Source organism: Cryptococcus neoformans (assembly GCF_000091045.1).
Source record: "Cryptococcus neoformans var. neoformans JEC21 chromosome 7 sequence".
In the NCBI taxonomy this organism is placed as follows: domain Eukaryota; kingdom Fungi; phylum Basidiomycota; class Tremellomycetes; order Tremellales; family Cryptococcaceae; genus Cryptococcus; species Cryptococcus deneoformans.
In genome coordinates, this window is record NC_006692.1 from 989,721 (window position 1) to 1,006,769 (window position 17,049).

Consider the following 17,049-nt stretch of genomic DNA (forward strand, 5'->3'; position numbering starts at 1 on the left):
AGGATGTCAGCTGGGGGGCGTGTATGATGGGGACATGGACCAAGACGTACCTGTTAGTGGCCATGATGACCTTGATGTTACCTCTCGGATCGAAACCATCCAGTTGGTTAATCAGCTCCAACATGGTTCGCTGCACCTCATTGTCTCCACCAGCACCATCATCAAATCTCGCACCACCAATTGCGTCGACTTCATCAAAGAAGATGATACACGCCTTCTTCGATCGGGCCATCTCAAACAGTTCTCGCACCATCCGGGCACCTTCACCAATGTACTTTTGCACAAGTTCGGAACCGATGACACGTATAAAGGTAGAGTCGGTTCGGTTGGCGACGGCTCGAGCACAAAGCGTTTTACCGGTACCGGGAGGACCATAGAGAAGGACACCCTTGGGGGGTTCAATACCGAGGTTGACAAATCGCTCAGGCTAAAGAGTGCCGATGAGCGCAAATTTCAACGTCCCGAGACAAATAATTTCCCGCTTACCTCTAATAAGGGTAACTCGACGACCTCTCGCAACTTTTCAATCTGTTCCTTGCATCCACCAACATCGGCATAAGTAATTGATGGTCGTTCCTCGACCTGCATCATGGTTACTGAAGGATCGATCTTGGGCGGTAAGGGGAGCATAATCTTGTAGGTTACTTGGTCCACTCTGTTTTGGATTGTCAGCGGCTGTGATTGGACGATGAACACCCTAGACTTGCCCGACTCGCATACCCTCCTCCACATCGGTAGGTGACACCTCGTCGCCCAAACCGACCACAAACTTTGCCACCTGCTTGATAGAGATGACATATCGATCTCCTTCCGGATTACCGGCACCCGCACCATCTTGAGGATTCAAAGGCTGGTCGCCTGATGGAGGGTTGGCTACAGCAAAGAAATCAGTTGAGAATTCGCAGATACAAAGCTGCAAAAGACATACCGGCCTTGATAATAGTCTGACACCTAGCGACCTGCAACGGCCTTCCACTCCTCTGCTTATCCGCGGGTATATCCCAAAGGTTGGCAGGTGCTAACCCAGTATCGGACTCGCGAACACCAATCTTCTCGTTCACACGCTTCTGGATATCCTTGATTTGGTTCTCAATCTTCTTGAGGTGAAGGGAATAAGGTCCTTGGCCCTACGATATGTGTCAGTTGCAAGCGCTGGTCATGGAGAGGCGGAAAGACGGACATATGTCTTGAGGATCTGGATATCGGACTCATCGAGAGCTGATCAGTTATTAGCACTTGAATCTCCACGTCCTACAGAGCCCATACGCACCGACAATCTTCTCCTCCTTCTCGTCTGTGACCTTCTTGTCGTCTATCCAAGGTTAGTGACGCTCTAATGTTACTCCCTGTCGAGCTTACATTTCTCCCAGTCACTGCAGTAATGTCAGTATTATGCCGTTTCAGAGTCACCCCGACTCACGCTTTAGGGGCCATATTGATCGTATTACAGTAAGATTAAAGGTAGATGCAGACAGAAGACGAGGATTGCTCAATAACCGTTCTTGAACTCGGTGCTCGACGTTGGTTCGCGACTTGTCATCGTCGTTGCGGAGGCGGGGGTCGCCGACTCCCCGGGTGCCACACTCCCAGACCTACTCTGCGGTGATGGCATTAACGCCGCTATGCCCGCCACGTGGTGAGAAAGTGGTGACATCAGCACTAATGGGCCACTCAACGCTCAACGCAGCGTCAACGTTCCGTTCCTTCCTTCCTGCGGCGTGCGTGCATGGTTTCCTTCCTTCCTTCCTCCCTTCCTTCCTCTTTCGCCACGTGGTCTTCGCAGAGCTGACTCACCCCTGCCTTCTGTTTCCCATCCCATACTGCCGTTCCTGCATACACCCTATTCTCGCCGCCGCTTGTCTGTCCCTTCCTTTCTTCCTCCCACCGCCAACCAGCGCTCTTTCCAGAATACGCCGCTGCATACCCACCTGGCGCCCATACCTACCAGACAATACCGTAATTACTATTAGAGCATTTGAGTAAGCCATTCCTTCCCTTCATCTTCGTGGTTTTCTAATGCGCAAGTAAAAAACAGATACATCATCCCACAGTTTACTTCCTTCCTTCCTTTCTCCTTCCTTCTCTATCATCAGCCGTCACTCACCCCAGCCCACTCCGCAAATGCTTTCTGCACATTCCCAGCAGCCACCCGGACAGATTCAACACGCTTCCGGCTCCGAAACACAACATGTATGGCCCACATACTACCCATCAGGCGGCCGGACGTACCTGCTTGACGGCAGTGGAATCTTTGTAGATCCAGACACCGGAGTAGGCCTTTCGTTGTGGATAGACCCGGATTTGCAGGATATATTAGGGCTTATCAAAGCTATATGGGTGAGTACATCCTCCATTACCGCGTTGCGATATTCTGGCGTGTGCTGGTTTGTGCGCTTTTTTGGGCATTGATCGCTGACATCATTTTCGTGTCATTTCATGGCCGATGATGTCTACAGAAAGAGGGCGGTCACATCTCACCATCCCACGACAGTATTTCAACACAAATCCTTCTCATATCACCACATAAGTCTCCCACACTCTATACATACTGCCATCCCGACCGGTTACCACCCGGCCATGCACACCGACAAAGTCAACGTAGACAGCCGCCGGAGATGGGAAGAGAAGAACCTTGGCAGGTGAAGGTGATGCTGGATAGGTGCTGGGTCAGCCGGTGCGCGAACGCAGGGATGTTTTTGGGGGAAGATCATGACTGGGGAGGATGTAGAATTGGAGGTCCGTTGGAAGATGTCAAGACGCAAAGGTTCCCCCCGTCCGCGAGATTGCGCCCTGTGTTGGAGAAAGGGGTCGAAGGCAAAAAGAGCCAGGAGGAGACTGATGGAGGGGACAGCGATGATGATGTGGCGATGCTTCCCATGCCGACAAGGATACCGGCTAGCAGGAGTAATGGGAGCGGGACTTTAAAGATTAATGGAGGGAATGTGGTATGGTTGAACGGGAACGGGAAACAGACTCAGCAGCCATCACAGATGTTTACCGTGAACTCGAGGGGAAATGTCAAGTCTACGAACCACACTGCTGCGCCGCTGAAAGTGCAACCCAAAGTGTCCGCACAACCTGAACCACCACAATCTCAGCCACACTCACACTCACAGCCACAGTCACAATCTCTGTCGCAGGTCCCGATTCAGCCCTCTCCTCAACTACAACCTATCCATCCCAAACCAACGTCCTCCACATCATCTACTTCCTCTCTCACGTCCACCCCTGGTGCAGGCCCTTCCAACTCCAATGTTAATGCCAATATGAATTCCAGCTCAACCTCTATTTCGACCTCTCGTCCCCTTTCACGGCTCCACCCACATTATGCCCGACGGTCTAGTGCGATAGCAATCGCCAAGCGACCAGCCGAGGTGGTGGACACAGTTGCCGAAAACGATGACACACCGTATACTTCGGATGGAGAATGGCCGGAAGAAGTGCAAAAGGTTGTGCAGGTTGATCGGAATTCGACGCTGGGAGATTTGGCAGAGATGTTTAGGGTGGAGAAGATGATGCTCGGTCCGGGTGTGCGAGAAAAGTATCTTATTGCAACCTTTAGGCAAAAGGTGCGTTTTGTAACCTGCGTTTTCAAGGGAAACTAACATCCACCAAAATGTAGTATGGTACATATTCTCTGCTTACATGGAGAGATTTGTACCTAAGTTGGCTCCACCAAACAGGCCAATACGCCTATCTTCTCACCAACATTGACAATTCTCATTTACGACCTACCGATCTGTTCAACGAGACCAATCTTCAGCCTTTTCAGTACAGCGGTAGCAGCCCTCAAACCAAGTTTATGGACCCATCGACACTCAGTTGGACTGATGTCCATATGATCTTTGAAAAAGAGTCTGAAAAGATCTCAAAGGCAGGACTGAGCAATGAGCAAGCGGGAGAGTACCTTGCGGACAAGTACGGTGTCTATATCTCTGTGACTTGGGCAAGTTATTTTGCCAGATGGCAAAAACAACGTTTGAGCAAAAGAGATGAATTACAGTCCAACACACCGGCGGCACTCCCTTCCATTCCTATCCGCATCACCGCCCGCGTCGGCCCACCATCGTCGTCCGCACCTAACCGTTCGATCCCGACAACGACAATGACTGGGAACACAAACGCAAACGCCCCTCGTCCTTCTTCGTCAAACCGCCCCGGCCGTCGACGCAAGTCACGGTCTCCTTCATCCATCGAGCTTTCTGATCTGTCATCGGATAACTCGGACGATGAAGTTTCACCCTCGGGGGGTGGTGGTGGTGGTGGTGGTGGTGGTGGGGGAGGTACCAGGACTGCAGGGATAGCGGGGAATGCAGAGTACATGACGAATGAGATGATGTGTCAGATCTTTGAGAAGGGGTATAAAGGATGGGAGATGAAGGGAATGAGTCGGGCGGATATAGCGATAGAGCTGGAAAAAACGGTGAGTTTTTGTGTATTATTTTTATTTTCTTCTCGTTGCTCGCTTTGAGGTCAGTTGTGGCTGATGAAAAGAGGCAGGTGGGAGTGTACATGCAAGGGTCATGGCAAATTTACTATACGAACTGGAAGACGAAAAAGGGCCGTTTTGCCTACCTAGCCAAGAAGGAGAAGGAAAAGGGAAAGAGAAGAAATAAGGAGGGAGAAAGGGCAAAAAAGGATGGGGAAAAGGAAAAAGAAAAGGAGCGGGAAAAGAAGAATCCAGCCTTGTTCCTCGCCACACGGCCGTCTGGTTCTGCTGCTGGTGAATTCACATACTCTCAAAATCTGGCCATGACAAAACCGCCTCGCAAAAGGGCCAGGGTGCTCACTTCCAAGCACAGCTTTACGGAAGATGAAGAGCGGGCCATGGCAGCTCATGTAGTAAATAACGGTCTGACGACAGTGTTGCCTAGTTATTTGACATGGCAAACATGGTCAGAGAATCCCGAGGGTGTAAGTGTTTGTTTTCATAAGCAATCATGAGCCATTGTTGCTGATTCCGGACGGACCAGTTCCCAAAGCGGACGCCTACATCCTATGCCACACATTGTTGGAAGTTTAGAGACCGCATGGAGTCGTTTGTAGCAGAGCTGAAAGGCACGCCGGATGACAAGAGATACCATGGCGAGTTGATGAAGACGCATACTATGCGAGGGGACAAGGTGGTCAGTGATCCTAATGATCTGGATGTGTCGAGCGAGATGGCGGATGAGTTGGGGAGCGAGCATGCGGGCGGAGACGCGGAGGAAGAGGATTGGTTCTCTGAGGAATAAGATGCACATAGTTGTTGTATAGTTATGTATCCGATGTATTCGTAGAATAAAATAGGGGACGGGTGATTTGTCGGATATAGTTTACTACGTAGCGCCGGTCCGGAAAGAGCAGAACAACTGTCATCCCCTTGCGTCGCCTTTGTATATCTACTTTTACCACATCTCCACGTCTTCTTTTCCCTCAGCTGTACATCCATCCTGCGCTCGCCAGAGCGACTCCCACGCCCACGCACAACTAGATACAACCCACAGCACGCAGCGTCATTTCGTACGTACATCTCGCCCCGGCCACCTCGCACCACCACTGACACCACATGCAGGATGCTGCATGCGTCAAACCTTCCACCAATTCCCTCCCAAGCACCACTGCATCTGAATACTTCTGGTCTTGACAGCGCAGCGAGTTCTCCAAAGCAATCTCCCGCATCTCTTTTCATCCAGCGGCTACATTCGTCGAGACCTACGAGTTATGAGACCGCCTCAAACTCATCAGGAGGAGCCGAGAGCAGTTCGCAAGGAGCGGCAGGGACAGCAGACCTGAGCAGAATGGGGAGTCTCAGAGGAGGAGTCAGTTTTGGTGAAGCGGCGTCCAACTTGTCACCACAGGCCAATCCTGGCCAGGTCAATACAAACACCTCGGTGGGATATACACCTCCTGCAGCGTCTCGCCACCCTTTGTTCTCCCACCATGCTCTACCGGCACGCCCGCCCTCGTTCTCTCCTGCGCATTCCATATCGCCGTCCTTCGTTTCTGACCCAGGTCCGTCCGGCCCACCGTCCCCGGCCGTATCGGATCTCTCCAATTTCTCCTCCAGCGCCTTCTCGCCTGCAAGCGCATTCCTCTCTCATTTCAGCTCGTCCAGCTCAGCATTACAACTGGCGCCTGATGCGGAGGGCGCGAGAGTGAAAGATTACACTCTGGGCAAGCTGATTGGAAGAGGAGGCTTCTCAACGGTCAGAAAGGTGACTCTGCGCACCAGTGGAAAGGTTCTGGCTTGTAAGATTGTCAAGAGAGATGACCTGTCAGACATGTCGGGGTCGTTGGAAAAGTTCGAGGAGGAAATCAAGACATGGCAGAACTTGCCCCCACACCCGTCCCTCCTTCCGCTTCTCGACATGCATAGGACGCCGAGCGCAACTTTTCTGTTCACGCCGTATCTTCCCGGCGGGTCCTTGTTGGACATGCTCAAGCGGGAAGGCGGATCAGACAAGACTGCGCGGAAATGGTTCCCTGGTGTGGTCTCAGCTGTATCCGCCATGCATGAGGGCTTCCCCGGGTTTCCGGGCGGGTTACTGCATGGTGATCTCAAGTTGGACAACTTTTTGGTGGATCATCAAGGTAAAGTCATGGTCTGCGACTTTTACATGGCACAGATGGTGGGCAGACAGGAGGATAGAACGGCAACCATCCCGCCGCCGCTTAACGCAGGGGTGAACAGGCACTCGACTTTGCCGAGCAGTTTTTCAAGAGGGTCGTCAAGGATACCTTCTCCCTACCGTAGTCACAATTCTCACACGCCACACCGCTATCCCAACGAACACCATTTACACGAGAACAGCCACGCTCCTAGCCCGGCGCATACTCAGTCTTTCCCCTCTGCCTCCCTGCCATACGCACCACCCGAGCTGCTACGTGCACCTCCTTTGGGACCTTCTCTCGCTCAGGATATATGGGCGGTAGGCATCGTCCTTCATGCTCTTTTGACAGGAAGGCTCCCGTTTTTTGATCCGTATGATCCTAGGCTTCAAATGAAGATCTTACGAGGGACGTGGGAGGAACCGCCCAACTTGGGTAAAGAATGGCTCGAGTGTCTGAAAGGATGTCTGGACGGGGACAGGGAGAGGAGGTGGACGATAGTAAAAGTGAAGCAAAGCGATGCGGTCTTGGGTTGGAAGGAAGTGCAGAGCAGGAGCAAGTCGAGGAGTCGGTCAAGGGTCAGAATTGGAAGAGGTATGGGCATGGGTGACGGGTTTATGGATCCAATGAGGAGAGATGGAGCCAGTCAGCCTGTGCCCATCATGTCGTCTTCATCGCTTAACCCAAGAGGCAAAAAGAGTTCGAGTGTCTCCAGATCAAGAGACAGAGGACACAGTTTTCAAGGTGGTGTATTCCCAGGAGAACATGGCCGAACACCATTCGATCATCCTCATACTCTACATCTCCAAGACCCACCGCCCCCACGTTCTCGGTCAGTCAGTGCATCGCGCTCTAGATCTTCCGGTCACCGCCCAATGTTCACATTCGATGCGCCCGAGTTATCCAGAAACCTCGAACAAGTTGACCTCAACCGCGGTCGGTCCACTCACCGCGGCCTCCCCCCGGGCTCTACTTGGAACCTCTCCGTCCCGCCTAGCAGCTCCAGCTCATCATCCTTATCATACGCTCGTACTCAGGGTACACCCTCCAATCAGGGCACGCCCGTTCCCGTCCCCGCTGCCGATCCGTCATACTCCAGGGCTGCTTCTCGCTCAAGGTCACAGAGCGCACACAAAGGTGGAGGGATGCCACCCCAACCGGTACCGGTCCAGTCTTCAGGATTCAAGGGCGCGATGCCGATGGGCTTCACGGAGAGTGGCTTAGGGACTGCGTATAGTCGACCGGCAGGTGCGGCGGGGGTTGCGATGCCGGTACCTATGATGACGCCCAATTCCAAATCACGTTCCAGATCAAGACACTCTCAACAGTCCCAAGCTAGCACATCACCCTCCGTTTCTCGCTCTCGCAGCCAAGCGCGCGACTCACCCGCTCTTTCTGCCGGCGCCGGCGGCGGTCACATGGGTTGGGGCGAACCACCATATAGCCCATGGGCTGAAACCACTCCGGCAGTCACACCTGGTTTGGGTTCTGGTACCCCTCTCACTCAGGCGAGAAGGAGTGGTTCTCAGTTTGAGAGGTATGAATACGGTCAAGGGCTTGGTGCGGTGCATGAGGAAGATAGAGGGAGGGATAGGGGAGTCAGGAGTAGGGAGCCGAGTATGAATAGAGAACAAAGGGATCAGAGTAGGGGGAGGAAGGGGAGGCCTGCGTATCGGTCTGGTGAGAGCTTTGGCAGGAGTTGAGGGACAGGAAAGGGAAAAAAAGGGGGGGGGGAAGAAGCATCTCTGTATTAACAGCATGTGAGGGATTAGCATAGCATGTGTGTGTATAATTAAGAAGCAATCTACAAGCAATCCATAAAATGCATTATATTAAAAATATAAACCTGCAGACCCATATGTGCAAGAGGCTAAGTGTTTATATCGTCGAGTCCCAAGAAATATGCTCTAGTAATAATCTAATTCGTCATATCTTTGTCCCGACTCCTGCTTCTACATCTGTCTTGTTGACGATTTGACCTTTTACCCCTGTTTCTGCATCCGAAGTGTTTACTTGCTTCTCCGTCATTTCCGCTTTGGCCTCTTTCTTCGCTTTCTTTTCTTCATTCTTCGCTTCTTTCTTCTCTTTCCTCTTATCCCGCCAGCCTCGTCCTTTCTTGATAACGATGATAGGAAGAGGAGAGGCAATCACAACCAAGCCTGTAAGAAGGACAAAAGTCCACCCTGCACCCAATGTGTTGTACATTGATTGACTTTCCGAGGTTGAAGGATCATCAGTTCCTTATTTGGCAAACAATAGACAGGAGCTGGAAGAGCGAGCGTTGACTTACATGGACGCGACACCAATGGCTCCAAAAATACATCTTACAAGGTTGAGCTGTTGGAGTGTCAGCATAATGTTTAAGCAGTTGTGAAGTCAGACGCACAGCAGCAGATACTGCTCCGCCTTTGTTGCTCTTGATATCTTGTCCATATACAGTGACTAAGCGAAACGATTAGCCCAAAGTTATAAAAGCAGCTCTAACGAGGGAGTAACTCACCGCTCCCAATCGTTCCTGATCCCAAGCCCACCAGAAAATTCATCACCAGTGTAGCTCCAAGATTGGCCTTTGCCTGAAGACACCAGCCTTGTGCCACGGTGGCTAAACAAGAACAGACTGCAAAAGGAAACAAACACCTGATTCGTGTTTTCTCTATATCAAACTCTTCTGGTTTGGCTCGGTAATCGCCCCCGACACGACGTTCTTCCCGATGGAAGTAATAGTCGAGTTGACGGCCGTTCAGCTGCGAAGAGATGATACTGCCTATACCCGATGGGCTGGAAATACATTAACCTTAGGTGGAAATCCACATGAAAAAGGGACATACAGGTAGCAAAGACCGATCTTGAGTTCAGAGAGACCGTAAGAATTTTTCAAAGCGGTCGAGAAGAGCGTCAAGCTAGCGTAGAACTGGAGGTAAAGTAATGAGGCAAAGAAGAACGCCAAGAAGATTTCTGGTACAAGGAGAATAGCAAAGGTCGAGAATGGTCGATAGGGTTTGGGCGGAGGACGATGGACAGGTTCCAGCTCTTCGCCCGTCTCCGCCATCTTTTTGGCCAACTTTCGGCGTTGGTAGAGCTCGACGGGAGAAGCGCTGAGGGAAGGAGGTGGAATGGAGCCATCTCCTACGAGGGATCGCAAGGTTTCGGGCAAGAAGCTGATATGCGTAAGTCCATCATGCGGGCGACTCACATTTGAGGGACTTACAAGATTAAAGGTATCAGGACGACACCGTCCGCAATGGCCAAAAACCAGAAAATACTTCTCCACCCTAGACCTTGGGTCAGAATACCTCCGATTAATGGGCCTAGCGTCCTGCGTCAGCGATTATTTGATAATTTGAGAAAGAAGAATACATGAACTTACCAAACGCAGGGCCTGCCATTGCACCCATTTGGAATGCAGCGGCATATTTGCCCCTCTCTCTTGGCTCCGCTACATCCGAAATGCAACCATATCCAATGCTAATAACCGCACTCCCACCCGTTGATTGTAGTGCTCGTAAGAAGAGCAGAAGCCAGTATTTGGTAGTAGGCATTAGTGCCAGACCGATATTGGCGCCGAGGTAAACAATGAGTGTGGCGATATATAAAGGTCGTCTGCCAAAGGAATCAGACATAGACCCGAAGAATGAAGGTGTAATAGCCTGGAATACCAGATAGACAGTGACTGCTTGGGATATGTCAGACTCTGAACGGTTGAAAGCATCTGCCAGAGTGGGGATAGCCGGAACAAAGATGTTAGAAGAGATGGGAGAAAAGATGGCAGCGATGCCGCCTAAAACGACTAGAAGAAGCTTTGTGGATTTGGAGAAGGCAGAGTAAGGGCGTTGGGAACGTGTGGGTTGAAGAGACGCAAATGGTGTTGATGGGGGATTGTGGACTCTGCTCGATTGGGGACTGAGAGCATCTTGCGAGTTTTGTATTTGACGTTCGGGGCCTGATGAAGGTGCTGATTCCATGTTATCGGTCATGGGATCTGGATGGGCAAGGGTACCTTCATTGTGACCGTCTCTCTCTTCTTCAGCCACCTTCTCGCCATGCTTTACCTTGCTGTGTAGCTCGTCCTGCAAGGTCTCATCTTCGCTGCTTGTGTCGGACGAGTGGCGTGTCTTGTTGTCGACAGAGTCGATTTGCTTTGTACTTGATGGTATTTGATTTTGTTCTCCCATGTCATATCCAGATGTTCCACTGAACACTCAAGGGCCCATATCAGACGTTTATATATTGTGTAGAAGCAAAAGTGACATCCGCAATGTAGCCGTATTAATTATTAAAAGTTGTATGGGTTTTGAAGGGTGATGCTATTTTCAGAAAAGAAATGACGTTCGGGGATGACCGACCTCGGACAAGGCCGGTCGGTCGAGTTATTTAGCTCATTATCAATTATTAATTAAATTCATTCCGCCCTTGCTTGAACTGCTTCCCGGAAAGCGTTTATTTAATGCATGCATGACGGTAACCATAATAAGCGCAAAATATCAATATAAGCTTGGATGGGTGTTTTTTGTTGGGTTCTTCCAGTCCACCAAACCCAGTTTGCTATTCCTTCGCGACTACTCTCAACAGCTCAAATCGCAGGACGTTGTGCGGCAAGCCCGATGCCACGATGATAGCCCCAAAGGGCTTGCAGTGGCCTGGTGTCAGTTCCACGAGGTATACCTCTTCGACACAGTCACCCCTGTCAAGCTCGGACAGCCGCTGGACCCAACTCATCTCCGCCCCCTGCCATTTTTCATTGCCAGTGTTCATCTCGACACTCAAGACGCTTTCATTGCATCCAGAGAAGCTCTTCCCGGCAGTTCTACAAGGTGATATTCTGCCTTTACATCAATCTTCAACGACAGATAGGTTGTCAAAAGACGCAGAAGACGAGATCAGAACGACAATCCCCGGACTAGAATTGATCGAGCGTATACGCACCAGACTAGTGCCCAATCAGCCTCAGAGGCATATTAAGCTGGACCAGACCAGCTCTTTCTATCGCTTTTCGCAAAGCCCAGAAGGTGCACCTCAGGAGAACAGCGATACTACTACGGAAAACGATTGTGGGCTAGTGATATTCATTCCAGAGATCAATTCGATAGAACACATCCCATATTACTATCCGCAAGCCAATCGCATAGCTTTCTTATGGGATCCCAGTAATATTAATGACGGTTCTGAGGAAAAAAGCGGAGTGAGGGCACGAATATCCGTACACTATCTCCAAACAAAATCGCCTTCTTTGATGTCACATGCACCTACTAACGCACACCTGCCTCTCGCTCATCCGGCCCTTGGGGCAATGATCTCTAGGTTGAACAGGCCTAAAAGACGGTCACCTCTTGCTACAATCAGTCAGGAGTCTGACGTCGATCGCTGCCAGAGATTGGGCGTTGTCGATGGATCACAACTGGAATCGGGTGGGATAGCAAGAAGTACCAAGGAATTGGAAAATGATTTATACAAGCAGTGCCAGCATCTTTTGGAAAAGGTATGCAAATACGGCCATGATCATTTCGCAGATTCCCCTGTTCTCCATCCCAGAAATGGGGTACGTATACGATCGTTCTACTAGATAAAGACCATGCTGATGCTTTTCTAGGTCATAAAACCTCCTGAAAGCTTCGAATCCATCTATCTTCTTCTCAAAAATCGACATTGCCACCTAAATCCCAGTTTTTCCAAGACCGACATGGCCAAACACCGTTTGACTAAACTTCAAGCTGCACCGTCTGATGAGTGGGGCATACCCGCGAACAACATATCAGAATGGGGCCAGCGGGACGTGGCTGTGGCGGCATATCTGATGCTTCTTTGGAAGGATATGTATCCTGAAAGACCATCCGCGAATGATCAAGGCAAGGGTGAAAATGGGAAAGAATGGGATACTTGGGGAAGACCAGAAGGAGGCTTCATAGACCTGGGTTGCGTGAGTGCTGGTCATTATTGCCGGTTATCTAAACATGTAGACTGATACCTGTATTAGGGTAATGGCTTATTGGTGCATATTCTCATATCAGAGGTATAGACTCCACCTTTTTTCTGATTGTCATTCGATCACTAATGTGGATGAAGGGTTATATAGGCAAAGGCTACGACTTGCGTCCACGTCCTTCATGGAATATGTATCCATCAAAGACCAAAGATGCCCTCGTGAAGCAATCTCTCGATCTTCCCGGGTGGTTCCCTCGCACAGAAGACGAATGGGAGCTGGGATCGTGGGTGACGCGGGAAAAATGTGTCGTCCGGGACGGAGCATTCATCATAGGTAATCATTGCGATGAGCTCACCGTGAGTGACTCTTTTTATCGGATATCGAATCACTACTGATTTAATTGTGTTTTCAAGCCATGGCTGCCTCTTCTTTCCATCATCCCATCGCCTCCCGTGCCCTACATTTCTTTACCTTGCTGTCTCCACACACTCGATTCTATATATTCTCACCTCAACTTTGCGTCCCCTTCACAATCTTCCAACCAATGTATCTCTCTTCCCGCAGAGTTGGACCCAACAAAAAGCTTGTATGACTCTTACATTGCTTGGCTAGGATGGTATAGTTTAGGATGTGGATGGGAGTGTGACATAGACAAGGTTGGACATGGTATGGCTATAGGCAAAGGCTGGGCTATCATCGGTAAGTCAGGGTAATCAAGCTTGAAGATCTGAGCGCAAGCTGACGAGCGAAATCACTTGTGCACAGGACGTAAAAGATGGGCGTCAGCAGAGGATGATGCGAAGTGTAGAGCTTGGGTGTTAGCCGAAGTTGAAGTCGTGCGACGTCGAGGGCGGTTTAAAGTCAAGGAGAATGAGGATGATGATCATGCAAAATGATTGAATGATGACCAACTTTATATAACTATCATCTACTGCAAAATTTTAAGTTTTATGCATGTTGAACTGCATATTGACAGCATGAGCAGAAAATGAGCAAAAGAGACTGAAATGATCCAAGAATGGTATTGAAATGAGCTTTTTTCGTCCCGATCTCAGTTGGTAACCACTGAGACCTGGCGACTAGAACCAAAACTGAGATTAATGAGCCTTGTATAGCATTGAAATGAGCCATGAATGGGCTTGAAATGATCCTTGAGAGGGCTTGAAATGGTCCTTGAATGGGCTTGAAATGGTCCTTGAATGGGCTTGAAATGATCCTTGAATGGGCTTGAAATGGTCCTTGAATGGGCTTGAAATGATCCTTGAAAGGGATTGAAATGGTCCTTGAATGGGCTTGAAATGATCCTTGAAAGGGATTGAAATGAGCTTTTTTTTGTCCCGATCTCAGTTGGTGACCAGTGAAACCTCGCGACTAATAAATAAAAAACCAAAGCTGACGAGGTAGTCACCAGTCATTCAGTTACTCTGTTATGACGTGACGTCGTTACTCTCGATCTTCATCTCGATCTCCACCTTGCAAGCTTTTCAGGCTTTTTACTCATCGTTCACTATATAATACGATACCACACTTGACATTTCTTCGGTATGTATAAAACGCAGTCGCGAGTACTTCCTTCTGCTTTTGCAACAAACACGTCTGCATTTGTTGCCAAGTATTTATATCAGCATTAAGTACATGAGGTTCTTGTCGCTCTTTCGACCACCACCATTATCCGCAATCACGACAGAAGCAACTCTTCGGAGACAATATCCGTCTTACTTGCCAAAATCAATCCCGACATTATCTCATATTGAAACAAGTATGCCTCCCAGAAGAAGTGCACGTAAAGCACTGCAACCCTCTTCAACCGACATGGCGCCTTTCGCCACCTCTCCCAGAAGTCTAGAGCAAAGTCTTGCTCCGTCCCCGCCTTCGAAACCACCCAAAGCGACTTTACTGGCGGTAGCAATGGCCATGGATGAAGAGAATCTTACACCTCCGTCAGCTTCCGATGTAGAGGACGACCAGGTCAGCAAGGTAGTGATGAACGGTGCTGCAGACCGAGCGTCGATCAAGCGTAAGAGGGGCTCAAAAATGGCTGTAGAAGAAGGAGGGAAGGTGGAGATTGGGGAAATTAGTTCAACAAAAGGGAGAAAAAGAGGCCGAAAGTCTAACGCTGAACTTGCTGCTGCCAAGGAAGAAGCTGAAAGTGAGGAAGAACTTGATTTCAGGGAAGACATGGCAATACCCGCGAAAGGGAAGAAAAATGGACAAAGAATCACAGTTGAGTCAACAGCCACAGCGAAAAATGGAGAACAAGAAAGAACAAAGAAAAAAGCGGTAAAGAAATCACGAATAGCCAAAGACGAACCGCAATACGACGATGAAGGCAATGAGATCGTGAAACGTAAACGAAAGCCTAGGGAGTACCCCAAAAAGGTATATGAAATTCCGGATGTTGAGCGGAAGACGACGACATTCAGAGGTAGGCGTTTCATAGCTTGGCTTAGTGAATGTTCAGTGCTAATTCTTTACAGGACGCCTTGGATACGCCTGTTTGAATACCGTGTTACGTGCCAACAAGCCTGAAAGTATATTTTGTTCGAGAACTTGTCGAATCGCCAGTATAGAGGAAGAGGGGATTGAATTACCTAAAGGGCTCGGGCTAATGAACGTTCGAGACCTCAAGACATTAATCCAATGGAATGAAGACAACAAGATCCGTTTCATGCGGATGTCTTCTGAAATGTTTCCTTTCGCGTCTCACGCCAAGTATGGATACTCTCTCGATTTTGCGGATGCAGAGTTGAAAGAAGCAGGAGATTTAGCAAAAAAATACCGGCATAGATTGACTATGCATCCAGGTCAGGTGAGTCTAGTTAAATCACAAACAGCAGGGACATGCAAGGCTGATTAGAGCAGTTTACGCAATTAGGGTCACCGAAAAAGGCGGTAGTAGATGCGTCAATTAGAGAGCTAGAATATCACTGTGAAATTATGGACAGGATGGGACTTGGGCCTGATGGTGTGATGATGTAAGTAGCACAAATCGCAGCCAAGAAACCCCTGCTGATAAGGATCAGCATCCATATGGGGGGTGTTTACGGGGATAAAGAAAGCACTTTGGCAAGATTCAAAGAAAATTACACCACCCTTACGAGCGACCAGGTGAAGGCAAGGCTTGTCCTGGAGAATGACGAAGTAAGTATACAGGTTTAAAACCCTATGGGCAAGGGTCTGACAGTAACGTAGATTTGTTACAACGTCGATGATCTTCTACCAGTTTGTACTGAGCTTGACATCCCCATCATCTTTGATTATCATCACGACGCCTTGAACCCTTCCGCCGGCCCTCCCGCAGAGCTTATCCCGAAGATTGCAGAGGTCTGGAACAAGAAGGGCATCAAGATGAAGCAACATCTATCAGAGCCTAGACCAGGGGCGGAGAGCATAATGGAGAGGAGGGCGCATGCTGATCGATGTCAGACGTTGCCAGCGGAGTTGCCGGATGATGTCGATTTAATGATTGAGGCCAAAGACAAAGTGCGTGGTATCCCCACCTCATGGTAAATTCATTGGCTGATAGTGAACATAGGAGCAAGCAGTATTCGAGCTGTACCGAATCTAGTAGGTACAATTCTAGCACGGTTGGGCATGAGAAGCTGATCATAACTTGACAGCGGCCTGGAAGATGTTATCCATGACAACCTGCGCCCTCCCGATCCCAATCCCAGCATGCAGACCAAGGGCCGGAAGAGCAATCTCAAGAAGTAGGTTGTCTACCTATCATATTCTTATTTCCATCTCAGGAGACTGATTGCAGCATTGACCAACAGGAAGACCAAAGAAACAGTGGATGTCGACTCTCAAGCTGAACCGGTCCAGTTGTCTGATATCGAAAAGGAGGGCGACGGAGGGATGGGCGATGAGGGTATCAAGAAAAACGGACAGGTTGTGGAGATAGATGATGTGGGCATAGAGGTAGACGTGGATGAGACGAAGAAGATGCCCAAGGAGAAAGGAAGAGTGAAGAAAAAAGCGGTGGCAGAATAGCCATTTTTATATGCATCTTTGCCCTCGACGCACGGACCTTCCGTCGTTGACACGCGAGTCGTGCGGATATGTCTGTATTTATGGCACAGTAACGGTAGACTTATATTGATTGGCGATTGGGGCATCGGGCATCTTGTTGTCTTCAGATTTTCATACAAGCAAAGAAGCAAAGACGCAAAGGCGAGAGACGACAAAAATGGATGATTTTCGCTACAAGAACGAAGGCTTCAACCGACGCAAAGAAGACGTCGCTTCTAGCTTCGAATAAATGTAACAAATCAAATTGAAAGGCGCGAAACACCAGAAGTCTGTGATGGTATGCATGCACGCCCATCATGTCGTATATTGTAGTTGCCGGGCTTGCTACGTATGAGTTGCCCCTGCTGCGCGTCAGCCAACAAATATCATACGTAGACACAGCATTGGAGCTGGGAATAGGTTTCATCATCCATTCCTTTAGTAGTCACCATTAGAGTTCAGAATAATGCCTTATATTATAACGTTCCCATACACAAAGTAACTCTGAATCCCCGCCGTTGTCATTC

At 49.4% G+C, this 17,049-nt stretch overlaps 6 protein-coding genes across 6 annotated transcripts in view; 4 read left to right on the plus strand and 2 right to left on the minus strand.

Moving 5' to 3' along the window:
• The window catches only part of CNG03550 (endopeptidase, putative), a 2,027-nt gene extending 512 nt beyond the window's left edge, over positions 1 to 1,515 (minus strand). Inside the window, exons 1-8 of the mRNA XM_572050.2 lie at positions 1,421 to 1,515; positions 1,360 to 1,373; positions 1,271 to 1,312; positions 1,181 to 1,218; positions 929 to 1,127; positions 708 to 873; positions 487 to 655; positions 51 to 427 (exon numbers count right to left, since the gene is read on the minus strand). Coding sequence (XP_572050.1) covers positions 51 to 427; positions 487 to 655; positions 708 to 873; positions 929 to 1,127; positions 1,181 to 1,218; positions 1,271 to 1,312; positions 1,360 to 1,373; positions 1,421 to 1,434 — 1,019 coding nt within the window. The 5' untranslated portion in view covers positions 1,435 to 1,515. The remainder of the gene's footprint in view (positions 1 to 50; positions 428 to 486; positions 656 to 707; positions 874 to 928; positions 1,128 to 1,180; positions 1,219 to 1,270; positions 1,313 to 1,359; positions 1,374 to 1,420) is intronic.
• A 90-nt stretch (positions 1,516 to 1,605) lies between these two features.
• On the plus strand, positions 1,606 to 5,281 carry CNG03560 (hypothetical protein). Its single transcript, XM_572054.1, has 6 exons — positions 1,606 to 1,979; positions 2,036 to 2,337; positions 2,457 to 3,569; positions 3,623 to 4,423; positions 4,501 to 4,914; positions 4,974 to 5,281. The coding sequence occupies exons 2-6, from the start codon at positions 2,122 to 2,124 to the stop codon at positions 5,232 to 5,234; spliced, it is 2,805 nt and encodes a 934-aa protein (XP_572054.1). The 5' UTR covers positions 1,606 to 1,979; positions 2,036 to 2,121; the 3' UTR covers positions 5,235 to 5,281.
• An 88-nt stretch (positions 5,282 to 5,369) lies between these two features.
• Positions 5,370 to 8,411, plus strand: CNG03570 (hypothetical protein). The gene is made up of 2 exons (XM_572056.1): positions 5,370 to 5,502; positions 5,555 to 8,411. The coding sequence occupies exon 2, from the start codon at positions 5,556 to 5,558 to the stop codon at positions 8,292 to 8,294; it is 2,739 nt and encodes a 912-aa protein (XP_572056.1). The 5' UTR covers positions 5,370 to 5,502; position 5,555; the 3' UTR covers positions 8,295 to 8,411.
• A 2-nt stretch (positions 8,412 to 8,413) lies between these two features.
• CNG03580 (conserved hypothetical protein) lies at positions 8,414 to 10,835 on the minus strand. The gene is made up of 7 exons (XM_572058.1): positions 9,959 to 10,835; positions 9,800 to 9,899; positions 9,420 to 9,749; positions 9,092 to 9,369; positions 8,978 to 9,033; positions 8,882 to 8,928; positions 8,414 to 8,803 (listed from the first exon to the last, which is right to left on the minus strand). The coding sequence occupies exons 1-7, from the start codon at positions 10,761 to 10,763 to the stop codon at positions 8,518 to 8,520; spliced, it is 1,902 nt and encodes a 633-aa protein (XP_572058.1). The 5' UTR covers positions 10,764 to 10,835; the 3' UTR covers positions 8,414 to 8,517.
• Positions 10,836 to 11,052: 217 nt separating this feature from the next.
• Positions 11,053 to 13,467, plus strand: CNG03590 (cytoplasm protein, putative). The gene is made up of 6 exons (XM_024657580.1): positions 11,053 to 12,127; positions 12,179 to 12,505; positions 12,563 to 12,598; positions 12,652 to 12,867; positions 12,925 to 13,210; positions 13,277 to 13,467. Exons 1-6 carry the CDS (start codon positions 11,201 to 11,203, stop codon positions 13,405 to 13,407), a joined length of 1,923 nt encoding a protein of 640 aa, XP_024513249.1. The 5' UTR covers positions 11,053 to 11,200; the 3' UTR covers positions 13,408 to 13,467.
• A 531-nt stretch (positions 13,468 to 13,998) lies between these two features.
• On the plus strand, positions 13,999 to 16,809 carry CNG03600 (conserved hypothetical protein). The gene is made up of 8 exons (XM_024657581.1): positions 13,999 to 14,936; positions 14,989 to 15,320; positions 15,374 to 15,486; positions 15,535 to 15,652; positions 15,704 to 15,994; positions 16,047 to 16,078; positions 16,132 to 16,221; positions 16,288 to 16,809. The coding sequence occupies exons 1-8, from the start codon at positions 14,147 to 14,149 to the stop codon at positions 16,502 to 16,504; spliced, it is 1,983 nt and encodes a 660-aa protein (XP_024513250.1). The 5' UTR covers positions 13,999 to 14,146; the 3' UTR covers positions 16,505 to 16,809.
• Positions 16,810 to 17,049: the final 240 nt, after the last annotated feature.